General features: G+C 36.6%; 1 protein-coding gene across 7 annotated transcripts in view; it reads right to left on the bottom strand.

Moving 5' to 3' along the window:
- The window catches only part of SMCHD1 (structural maintenance of chromosomes flexible hinge domain containing 1), a 133,454-nt gene that overhangs the window by 107,621 nt on the left and 12,895 nt on the right, over window positions 1–12,938 (bottom strand). For 6 of the 7 annotated variants that reach the window (XR_014252077.1, XM_082418557.1, XM_082418554.1 and 3 more), the window contains exons 4-5: window positions 9,269–9,351; window positions 8,477–8,607 (exon numbers count right to left, since the gene is read on the bottom strand). Coding sequence is in view for 6 of the 7 variants with exons in the window: in XM_082418557.1 (XP_082274683.1) it covers window positions 8,477–8,607; window positions 9,269–9,351 (214 nt within the window). In the remaining variant the exon portion in view is untranslated. Of the gene's footprint in view, window positions 1–8,476; window positions 8,608–9,268; window positions 9,352–9,440; window positions 9,559–12,938 lie in introns of those variants that run through there. The other variant, XM_082418558.1, reaches the window with a different exon arrangement.

Raw genomic sequence — 12,938 nt, 5'->3', positions numbered from 1 at the left:
TGGTGGCAGGGATGAGGAGGACACAGATATAAGTTACAGTATATTCTACTTACTGGATTGGGTGGCAAATTCTGGTTATTCAGCTTATTAAATTTTTCAATAAATAAACTTTAAAAGGGCATGTCCTACACCATTGTAAAGCAATTATACTCCAATAAAGATGTTAAAAAAAAAAGGGCATGTCCTGCATTGATACATTGTAATAAACCAAGAATTAATTAAATTCTATGAACAAAATATTAAGAAAAATAAAGAGTAAATAGGTTCTAAGACTTTAATTACTATGACAATACTTCCAGGAAATATGCTGAAAATATCCTCCCCTAAATATTCTCCTTAAAACACATATGGGGAAGTACATTAGAAGTTTGGGAGGGCAGAACTCAGAGGTAAAACAATATATACATACTTAATCTATTCAAAACTAAGGAATTCTGTTCACTGATTAGGAATGGACACACTTAATGACCAGGCAGTAAGTTTCCTTTTTCAACCTTTTTCCTAAGTTTCTTTTTCCATTCATGAAAGCCTAACCTAAGCAAAAACCCTATTACAGCAAATAAGGCTGAAAATACTAATTTCCAGTAGGTTTTAGACTTGTGTAAATGAGTTCAGAAAATTCCTATATCCACACTCACGGGCTACACAGATCTCCCTTCATGAAGATAAATATAATCTAAGATCTTAAGAAACAATTTTGCATCACAGAAGGAGTCCTCTGGAGAATTTAGAAAGTCACCTCCCTCAAAATAAATTTTTATCACAGTCTAAAAAAGTTTCAGAAACTATCTCATTCTTATTCTTCATACAATATAAGAGGGCACTATATCTTTGTGAAACAACAGTATTTATTAGAAAAGAGAAGCAAAATCTGCATGAAAATGTATGATAAAAGGTGTAGAAGGTAAGAAAAAGGAATAGGAGAGACGATCAAATTAGTAAAAAGAAGCAGGTAAGTGATTCAGGAAATATGGTAGAGAGACTATGTATATATATTTAGATCTCACTATCTCCAATCTACCACAGGGAAAAAAAATCAGCCACAATGAAGAAAGTGACAAATGGCCATAGGTAACTAACCGAGCTTCTGGAATACACGTGTCTCATCTCGATACAGATGTGTCTCATCTGTGAGACACAATGGAAATAACCAAATTAAAGTAGGATGCCTAAATGTTACATTCTCTAAATTCAAGTAAGTACAAATATCTACTTGAAAGTTCATCTTAATTGCAGAAAAATACTAAAGACAATTGAGCTTTTTCTTTAGGAAAACCAGGGAAAATCCTGTTGGGAGTCCATTTCTACAACCTAAAAGTGGCATGGGAAACAGGCCACGTGGCATGCTATTTTTATTTTCCAAAAAACGGCTGACTGAGTTGAGAGCTTTTTAATTGCTGAGCAAGTTTAAAATGCAGAAAGTAGCAATGATCCAACACACATCTGAATTATGGCCACCCAGCTGGTCTAACTGATGTCACCCTTCTTTCTTCCACAAAATAATTAAATGAACACATAGTATTACAACAAGGTTCTAGGTATCTAATTTAACTTATGATTGTAACAGTGCCTCAGTCATGAGCAAATTTCCTAGGTCCAGGTAATGTTCTTTATCATAGGGGTTTGGATTAGACCAGTGTATGCACTTGTCAAAAATCAGTTCATTGAGTGATCACTTCCAGAATGGCAAAGTAAGAACATATGAAAATCCACTCGTTGATAAACACAAAAACAACACCTGAAAAAATTGTCAAAATCAACTTTTTCAGAACTGCAAAAATTAACTTAAGTCTTGCAACAATCCAAGGAGTGTTTATTTAAGACACATTGATGAGTTTTGGTAAAAACTACGAGCTCTGTTATGTTTTAACATACCCTCTCCCATTCCCCTCTCACCAGCTCCACAGAAGCCTTGAAAACAAACAGCCCTGCAATCATGTTGCAAACTAACAGCTTAGGAGTCACTGGAATGTGTTTGGAGTTCCCCAAAAGCTCCTTCCGCATAGAATTGCCATTATTGGATCTGACGGTTCCACAGAAACTTCCACTTGCAGGGTTTGTCTTTATTTGACCTAACTCAGAACTTGCTCTCTGTGAAAAGCATTTTCCTTGGGTCATTTGTCAAAAACAATCAGTGGCAGATGTTTACCATCAAAGCTGACTAAGGCAATGAAAACAGTTGGGAGAAAACAAGAATCTGGGCAAATACTCAGAAGAAAAAGCTGGGGAATGAGAGGTCCATAGTGGTTTTTAAAAGCTCCAACATAGTCATGAGAATCAAGGTCACACTCATGTGCAGGATTGTATACATACTCAAGAAAGAACTGAGAAGGCTCTAATCTCTTATTTCTGGTTGACTTTGAGGTTTGGTGCAACCAAGAGTTAAAGGCTAAGGCAGAGTTGTAAACTTCCTGCTGGAACAATAAAAACAGCCCAGTATGCACACAGAACCCCTTGGCAAAAGCTGTAAGACTTAGTGGTTCCAGACATTCAAGGAAATGTCTGATCATTAGTTGACCACCAAATTAACTGAGCAGAGACTTAAGGGGCAACACAAGATAAAGAATACAGGTTTTACAGAATTAGTTTAGGGAAGTCACTATACAAACAACAAAAAGACAAAAGCAACAGTAAGCCCTGGGGAGAAAGATAAATCTGATTTCCAGATTTGCCACACTATATAATTTAAAATGTCCTATTCTAGGGACTTCCCTGGTGGTCCAGTGGTTAAGACTCCACGCTTCCAATGCAAGGGGCACGGGTTTGATCCCTGGTAGAGGAACTAAGATCCTGTCCATGCCAGGTGTGGACAAAAAATAAATAAATAAAATAAAATGTCCTATTCTAAACAAAAAAACTATGTGCCACACCAAGAAATATTAAAGTCTGGCCTACACACAGCAAAAATAGCACTCAGTAAAAACTGTCCCAGAGAAAGCCTAGGGATTAATTAGACTTAGCAGACAAAGATTTAAGTCAGCTTTTTTATAACAAATGCTGGAGAGGGTGTGGAGGAAAGGGAACCCTCCTATACTGCTGGTGGGAACATAAGTTGGTGCAGCCACTATGGAAAACAGTATGGAGGTTCCTCAAAAAACTAAAACTAGAGTTGCCATATGATCCAGCCATCCCACTCCTGGGCATATATCTGATTAAAAATATAATTCAAAAAGATACATGCACCCCTATGTTCACAGCAGCGCTACTCACAATACCCAAGATGTGGAAACAACCTAAATGTCCATCAACAGATGAACAGATGATGAAGATGTATACACACACACACACACACACACACACACACACACACGCAGTGGAATACTACTCAGCCATAAAAAGGAATGAAATAATGCCATTTGCAGTAACATGGATGGAACTAGAGATTATCATACTAATTGAAGTCAGAAAGAGACAATTACCATACGATATCACTTATATGTGGAATCTAAAATATGATGCAAATGAACTCATCAACAAAACAGAAACACTCACAGACATATAGAACAGACTTGTGATTGCCAAGGGTGGGGGTGGGAGAGGGACGGAGTGAGAGTTTGGGGTTAGCAGGTGCAAACTAGTATATATAGGACAGATAAACAACAAGGTCCTACAGTATAGCACAGGGAGCTATATTCAATATTCTGTGATAAACCATAATGGAAAAGAATTTTTTAAAAAAGGAATGCTATATATATGTATAACTGAATCACTTTGCTATGCAGCAGAAATTAACACATTATAAATCAATTATATTTCAATTTAAAAAAATTTTTTAAATAAATCAGCTATTTTAAATACATTCAGTGAACTAATAGAAATTATGTCTAATGAAGTAAAGGAAAGTATGAGAACAGTATTTTACCAAACAGAGAATATCAGTAGAAACAGAAACTACTAACAAAGAACCAAACAAATTCTGGAATTGAAAAAAAAGAAAACAACTGAAATGAAAAATTCAGTTAGGTGGCTCATGAGCAGATATGAATTGGCAGAAGAAATAATCAGTGAACTTTAAGGCAGGTTGATTGAGATTATTCAGTCTGAGAAACAAACTGAAGAAAAAAACCCCATCAATGGAGGGGATAAGATGAGCCACAGAAGGACAGGAGAGGAAGAATATTTGAATAATGGCCAAAAACTTCCCAAATTTGATGAAAACATTAACCTAGACATCCAAGAAGCTCAACAAACACCAAACAGTATGAACTCAAAAACTAGACACGCCACAAACCATTAAAAGCCAGAGAATCTTGAAAGCAGAGAGAAGTGACTAGTCACATACAAGGGATACTCAAGATTAACAGCTGATTCCTCATCAGAAACTATGGAGTCAGAAGACAGTAGACTAATGTATTCAAAGTGCTGACAGAAAAAGACAGTCAACCAAGAATTCTTCATTCAGCACAAGTAGCTTTCAAAAGTAAAGGAAAGAGGGCTTCCCTGGTGGCGCAGTGGTTGAGCGTCAGCTTGCCAATGCAGGGGACGCGGGTTCGAGCCCTGCTCTGGGAAGATCCCACATGCCGTGGAGCAACTAGATCCGTGAGCCACAACTACTGAGCTCTGCGCGTCTGGAGCCTGTGCTCCACAACAACAGAGGCCGCGATAGAGAGGCCCGCGCACCGCGATGAAGAGCGGCCCTCGCTTGCCGCAACTGGAGAAAGCCCTTGCACAGAAACGAAGACCCAACACAGCTAAAAATAAATAAATAATAAAAATAAAGGAATTCCTTAAAAAAAAAAAAAGTAAAGGAAAGAGATTAAGACATTCACAGATAAACAAAACCTGAGGGAATCTGTCATCAGCACGTCTGCTGCAAAGTAGCTACTAAAGAAGAGTCCCTTGGACTAAACTGAAGAGACACTAGAAAGTAACTTGCATACAAGAAAAAACAAAGAGTAAAGCAGAGGTAACTACATAATAGAAAAAGACAGTATAAGTGTATTTTTTATAACTCTCCTCCTGATTTAAAAGACAGGTGTATAAAGCACTAACTATAAAACTGTGTTGACAGGGTTATAATGTATAATCATGTCCTTTATATGAAAATAATAATACAAAGAAGTGGGAGGGGAATGGAGCTATATAGAAGCAAAGTTTGTATGTATTATTGACATTAAATTGGTGTTAATCCAAAGTGGACTGTTATAAATTAAAATGTTAATTGTAATCCCTAAAAAAACAACTGAAGAAGTAGATTAACAACTATTCAAAGTATATCAGTGATTGCAATGAGAGACAAGATTGACTACAAGTGGTTACAGGGTTTCTTCTGGAGTGATGAAAATGTTCTGGAATTACTGGTGATGGCTGCACAACTTTGTGACTATATGAATTATATTACCATAAAAAAATTTAATGACGATACACTTCAGACAGATGTGAGCATTTCAATGTAAATTTTACCTCAAAAAAACTCCCTGAATTCTACATAATGATACCAATACTTAAAGCAGCAGGAGAAAGTTTACTGATATCTGTAATTTATTTTGAACTGAATCAAAAAATGAGATAGATGACCTGAAGGTTAGTCGGATAAAAAGATACGTGGTAACGCAACTGTCAGTGGTAGAAACTTAGTATGAGTATCTTGGGTACTGACTGTAGAATTTCAACTTTTCTGTATAATTGAAAATATTCATAAAATTTTGAGGAAAAGAATAGTGTCCAGTAAACATTCAGATCCAGCTTGTGGACTGTTCTACAACTAGCCTGAACTCTACCAAAAAAAATGACAATTTCATGAAAGACACAAATGTGGGGAATTATAGAATAAAGGAGAAAAGAAAGACATGACAAAGGGGAAAAATCTGAATATGGACATTAGATATTTTGAATCACTGAGAAATGTCTTGGGTATAAAGGTATTATGGCTATTTATGAGAACATCACTGTGAAGGAAATAGATGCTACAGTATTAAGCAGTGAAATATCATAAAGTTTGCAACTTACCTTCAAATGATTTAGGGAGAGAAAGTGTGTGTGCTGTGTGTGCACACATGTGCACACCCACACATACATAAACAGATAGACAGAAGATAACAAATGTGGCAAAATGTTAACATAAATCTAGGTGAAGGATATATGAGTGCTAATACTGCTCTTTCAACTTATTTGCTGGCTTTTTATTTGAAGTTTTTTCAACTTATTTGTTGATTTGAAATTTTCAAAATAAAAAAGTGGAGGGAAAGGTAGTACCAAGGTGGGTGAGAGTTATAAAGAATATTGCCAAATCAGAACTCTCACCTCATCTCCCTCTACCCTCCCCTTCATATGCACTTAACCACACTGGTCTCCTTTCCGTCTCTCAAACGAAACAAGCTGATCACAGTTTCAGGGTCTTTGTATTTGCTGATGTTCCTTCTACTTGGAATACTCTTCACCCAGATTTTCGCTTGGGTGTTTTTTTCTAATCATTGAAGCCTCAACTCAAATGTAACCTCAAAGAGGCTGCCCTCTTTTCTAGTCACCTTACCTAAAGGAGATGGCCATCAGGCTCTAACATATTACTCAATATTTTCTTAATCAGTAACTGAAGTGCTTATACACTTTTTGGTTTACTTTTGGCTTTTCCTCTACTACAACATAAGCTACAGTCAAGATAGTCAGCTGTTTTGTATTTGTAGGCTGTCCTTCCTTTTCTTCCACAGCCTGTCTCCTACGATACCCATCCTTATATCCAATAAAAAACTAAATTGGAAGCAGTAAAACAACTGATAATTTTTTCTATAGGAGTAGAAGCTAGAGGAGTGAGGGGGGTACAACTATGCTAACAGAAACTGGAGTGGGTTAAGGGACTGATACTGGACTCAAAGACAGTATGAGTACATAACAGCTATAACAACAACTGACTGTTTACTGATACAACACCTATAAAAAGCTAGGACCAGAACATACAACAGGTAGATTTCTACCAAAAATTAAAATTTCCCTAACATTTGAATTAAGTTTAAAAGTCTGTGTTGTGCTAAAATCTAGAGAAATCTTAATAAACTGTAGGCTCTACTTCTTTCTACTCTTCCACTTGATTTAACTAACATTTTTCTGACCTTTTTGCCCCAATCTACCATCTGTTCTCCTTTCATTTCTACCTAATATTTCTATCTTATGCTAAATTCTATCTTTAGACTATGAAAGACGTGATCTTTGCCTTCTTTACGGCTATTTTATAAATCCCTGAAGTGGCACGTATTCAAGAAAATACTGAAAAAGAATACTTGCAGAAAAATCTGAAGCCACAAATGAGAAGTAGTAACTACAATGATAGCTTGTATTTATTGACTGCTTATCATTTGCCAGGCTCTAAGGACTTCACATGTACTAACTCACTTGGTTTTCACAAAACCTTATGAGGTATTATCCCCATTTTACAGACATGTAAACTGAGATAAAAAGAAGTAAACTACTTTGACCAGTGTCATACAATTAGTAAGGCTAGAATTCAAATGAGACCAAATGATTCCAGAGCCCTTGTTCTTCACTTATTGCTGCCTCTCACCATGGCACTGTAAGTCTTTACAAATTTGATGAAAATTCTGAGAGTGCTGAAATTTCAGAAGTGAGAAGGCAAATGTGTTAACTATATTAATTTTACACATTATTGAGACTGTTCCTTAAATTTGGGTGACTTTCCTTGACACAGCAGAAAGAAAAACAGGACATGAACAAATACTAACTACTTAATAAGAATGCCAACTGATTCTTCCCAAATGTGTTTCCCGAAGTACACAACGTAGCTGCCATAACTATTGTATTTAGAGCCATGAGGTTGGATGGAATCACCAAGTGAGGAATTAGGAGAAGATAAGGGACCAAGGACTAAGCCCTGAGGCACTGAAACATTAAGAAGGTGGAGAGACGTCCCTGGTGGCGCGGTGGTTAAGAACCCACCTGCCAATGCAGGGGACATGGGTTCGAGCCCTGGTCCAGGAAGATCCCACATGCCACGGAGCAACTAAGACTGCATGCCACAACTACTGAGCCTGTGCTCTAGAGCCCGCAAGCCACAACTACTGAGCCCACGTGCCACAACTACTGAGCCCGTGTGCCACAACTACTGAAGCCCACGCGCCTAGAGCCCATGCTCCGCAACAAAGCCAAGCCACCACAATGAGAAGCCCTCACACCTCAACAAAGAGTAGCTCCCGCTCGCCACAACTAGAGAAAGCCTGCATGCAGCAACGAAGACCCAATGCAGTCAAAAATAAATAAATAAATAAAATTAATTAAAAAGAAAAAAAACTCCTATATACCTCAGGAAATGCAAAAAGAATCATTCAATGGAAGGGCGCAATATGATTTATGCAGTTTTGACTATTTCTAAGTACTGGTCGTAAAAACTTTATTATAAAAATCTAAATAAATATGCTGATAACATCAAAACCTCCAATGTATCATGTATAACTAAAGAAATATAAGAGTTCTTATCCTTATTAAAATACCCAGCTGCCCATAAAAAAAGTGAGTAAGGTTTTCTAACCTTTCAAAGTCACCTTGCCTTGTAAATTTTGACAACCTATACACGGCCCAGTTGTTAAGCTGTTTAGAGGTCATTCCTCTTCCATTATCTATCACTGCAACGGCAGGTTTTCCTTGTGTTTCATCAAAATGCTATGAAATAAAATAAGTTCAAAAAGATAGAAAAAGTCAAATCAATATTAAAAACATGAAAAGTTAATATAAAAAAAGTGATTCATTGGGCTCATTCATACATTGCTGGAGGAAGTGTACACTAATACAACTTTCTGAAAGGCACTTCAGCAGTATGAATCAAAGGCCTTAGAATTCTTCATGTCCTTTAACCCAGAAATTCCATTTCTCAGAATTTAGCTTGAGAAACTAATCAGAGATATGTACAAAAATCTATAAGGATACTCATCACGCCAGCACTGCTTACAATGGCAAAAATATAGGAAAAAAATCTATAAGTTCAACAACAGTATACTGATTATATAATTTATATTACAGTCAATAAACCAAACTGCAGCAGTGGTATATTATATTGCAGAATATTCATGATATGGCAATGTTTACAATGTACTATTAAGGGAAAATAAAAGATCACAAATAACAAAATGTACAATATGATCACACATACATGTATACATATATGCATAGAAAAAGGGCACATGAAAAAATTTTAATGACTGAAGAGACATCAGATAATTATTTCTACTTTTAGTTTATCTTTATTTTCTAATTTTTCTCCAATGAACCTGTAGTACTTCTATAAAAGGACAAGTTAAATTGCTTTAGAGTATTATCTCCTTACCAATTTGATCTGTATTCTTCTAACACCAGTGTTACGAGAAGTGGCAGACAATGAATTATCAATTAATTCTGCAAGAGCAAATGCTGGAAGAGAATGAGAAAACGTTATTGCTTAAGTTTTCCCTCCTAAATACTTCATATAAAAGTTCAAAGTAGAAGAAACTCTGAAGTACCTTAAGCCATCACTTTTATTTTCCAAAGAGCTAGAATTAAAGTATTATCCTGATCCTAATGACACAAACATAATAAAGGCATCACCAATCACCCCCAGCATAAAAAAGCAGTCACCAACCAGTACTTGCATGGCACTACACAGCTTGAGTCAGCCAGCCATGATTCCTGGCTTCAAGGAGTTTATAATCTAAAGACAGACATACACACATAAGAGACAAACAGAAGACCATAACCATAAAATCAAATAGTAGTCTGTGGTACGTAATTACATCATGCACAAGTCAAACGTAAGCACATTTTGAGATATAAGGACAACTATAAAGCAACTATAAAAGTGTCTATTGAGAGCTAATTTAAATACAGATATCTCACAACAGCAACTTGTGAAATGGCAGAATGTATCTGCTTAATTGACACAAAACTGCTCTGAATTTCCTACTACACAACCAGCTTGACCTTCAGTTTATCACTGGCTCAGCATTGTTCCTAACATTCTCCTTTCTCCAGGGTCAGTATCCAAACTATTTCTCACTTTTATTCCCCTAATTAAAAGGGGGAACATACTAAATTAATGTCTCTTCCCCTGAAGCTTAACCCAACTTAAGCGTAATTAATCCACAGAGTAGCACTCCAGCAAGCACTTCCACACTCTCAACACTCAGGGGGTGTCTATGTTTATAAGCTAGTTAGAAAGAAGTTACCACAAATCAGCTATCTATAAAGACCTGGCGAAGGGTATTAACTAGGAAATGGAGAAGTAGGGACACTGAAGGAAATGCAAGGAAAAAGAGTTAAAAGAAATCTCAAAGAAAGAAATGAGTAGAATTTAGTATATGATTAGATATAAAGAGAGAAAGAAAAAGAAATCCAAGGTGGTTTTGAGTACTTGCTCCAGAAGACTGGATAAATGGTCGTATTTTCCATAAAATTTAGAAGCAGAAAAATTTAGAAGGGAGGAAAGAAAACTTCAGTTTTAGATGCGATACCCTATCACTATATCAAGCTCAATGAGTAGAGGTGTTCCACAGAGAGCTGGAACAGACTATGCTTAATGGAGAGAGTAAAGACAGCCAGAGATAAATGCTTCATTGACACAGAATAGTTTAGACTTGGGTAAGTTCACTTCAAGTATAAAAAGATCAACATGACTTAAAGAATTATCCACCATACAGTCAACAGTAACCAGAAGTAGCATCAAAGGCACAGGAAACAGAGGCAGGGAAAGACCCAGGAATTTAATGTGAAGTCACAGAAATCAAAGCAGGAGTTTAAACAGTGATATTCTCTGCCTATTCATATAATGACAGTAGGAATGAAAACCCAAATAACCAATCTGGAAGGTAATTAATCTATATCAAAAGTCTTAAAAATGAATGTATCTACTGACTCCATGATTATACATTTAAAAACTTATCCTCAGAGAATTAAAGATTCATTCAATATGCAGATATATAAACCCTTTCACCTAGATTCACATGTTGTTAACATTTTGCCACATGGCTCCTATGCATTTTTTAAATTTAATTTTTATTTTATATTAAAGTATAGTTGATTTACAATGGTGTGTTAGTTTCAGGTGTATAGCAAAGTGATTCAGTTATACATATATATAAATATATATATTTTTTCTACATTCTCTTCCATCATAGGTTATTATAAGATATTGAGTATAGTTCCCTGTGCTATATAGTACGTCTTTGTTGGTTATCTATTTTATATACAGTAGGGTGTATATTTTAATCCCAAACTTGTAATTTACCCCCCACCAAATGCATTTTTGACTTAGAATATTTCCAACTTACACGGGTTTATCTGGCATAGAGGTGTAGAGGAAACATAGGTTGCAATTTTAAATAGGGTGAACAAGATAAGTTTTGTTGAGAAGGTAATAGATAAACAAGACTTGAATGAGGTGAGGGACTGAGAAAGAGGCTATCCAAGCAGAGGGTCCTAAGCTGAGAATAAAGCTGGCAGTGAAGAGGAATGAACAAGCAACAAGAGCTGTGGAAACAAAGTCAGAGAGGTACAAAGCACAGCTTCTAAGACCATGCAAGCAATTGTAAAGACTTCGGCGTTTACCCTTAGTGAAACAATCTGACTTCTCAAACCTTACGTGTACAGGCATGAAAAGAGAGAGACGAGGCCACTGTATAATCTCGGTAATCTATGATGGTGCCTCAGACCTAGTGTTACCAACAGAAGTAAAGAGAAATGCTCATTTTAAGATAAACACTGAAGATAGTGCCAAAAGGATTTTCTGAAAGATTGAATGAGACAAAGAAGAATCAACTGGATTTTTGGCTTAAGCAACTAGAAAGAACCAAAATTAATTTGGATGGAAAACTATGTGTAGTATATTCCCATCTTAGATATCCTAGTAGAGATGCCACATGGGCAAGTGGATAGACAAAACTGGGATTCAGGAGGTAAGTCTGGCATTATTTTCAACACTTAACTAAAAATGACCATTTCTCACTACCTCCATTTGGTAGTCGCTGCCATAACTATGGTATTTAGAGCCATGAGATTGGATGGAATCACCAGTTGAGGAATTAGGAGAAGATAAGGGACCAAGGGCTAAGCTCTGAAGCACTGACACATTAAGAAGATGGGGGGACTTCCCTGGTGGCGCAGTGGTTAAGAATCCGCCTGCCAATGCAGGGGACATGGGTTCAAGCCCTGGTCTGGGAAGATCCCACATGCCGCGGATCAACTAAGCCCGTGCACCACAACTACTGAGCCTGCGCTCTAGAGTCCGCGAGCCACAACTACTGAAGCCTGCATGCCTAGAGCCCGTGCTCCACAACGAAGAGTAGCCCCTGATCGCCGCAACTAGAGAAAGCCCACGCACAGCAACGAAGACCCAACGCAGCCAAAAATAATATATAAATAAAATAAATAAATTTATTAAAAAAAAAGAATTAGTCACAAGAACATTCAGTCATTTGTAACAATTAAAAAAAAAACTGAAATAACCTGAATGTCTAATAACAACAGTACACTGTTCAAATAAATTACGTTATCTAAATACTGTGTAACCCCTAAAACAAACATATATTGACATGCATATTAAAGATGTTCATTACATTTTAAATAAAAAGGTAGGTTAAAAAAGTATGCATTGGGAATTCCCTGGTGGTCCAGTGGTTAGGACTCTGTGCTTTCACTGCTGAGGGCCCGAGTTCAATCCATGGTCAGGGAACTAACTAAGATCCCACAAGCCATGTGGCGCGGCCAAAACAAAAAACAAAAAAGGATGCATCATACAAAACCATTAAAAAAGAAAAAAAAAAGTCAAACAATATGAAGAGGTCTGAAATGATAAACACCGAAGTGTTGGTGGTAGTTACATCTGGGTGGTAGAGATAAGGATGTTCTTTATGCTCTTTTTGCTTATCTATGTTATCTAATTTTCTACCAACTCTAACGCATATACAATGAAAAAAATTTTTAATAAGAATGTTTACAGGGAGTTCCCTGGTGGTCTAGTGGCTAGG

The sequence above is a fragment of the Balaenoptera physalus genome, assembly GCF_965194825.1.
Source record: "Balaenoptera physalus genome assembly, chromosome: 12".
Classification (NCBI taxonomy): Eukaryota; Metazoa; Chordata; class Mammalia; order Artiodactyla; family Balaenopteridae; genus Balaenoptera; species Balaenoptera physalus.
Note: the sequence above shows the minus strand (reverse complement) of the source record. Positions and strands in the feature narration are given on the sequence as shown.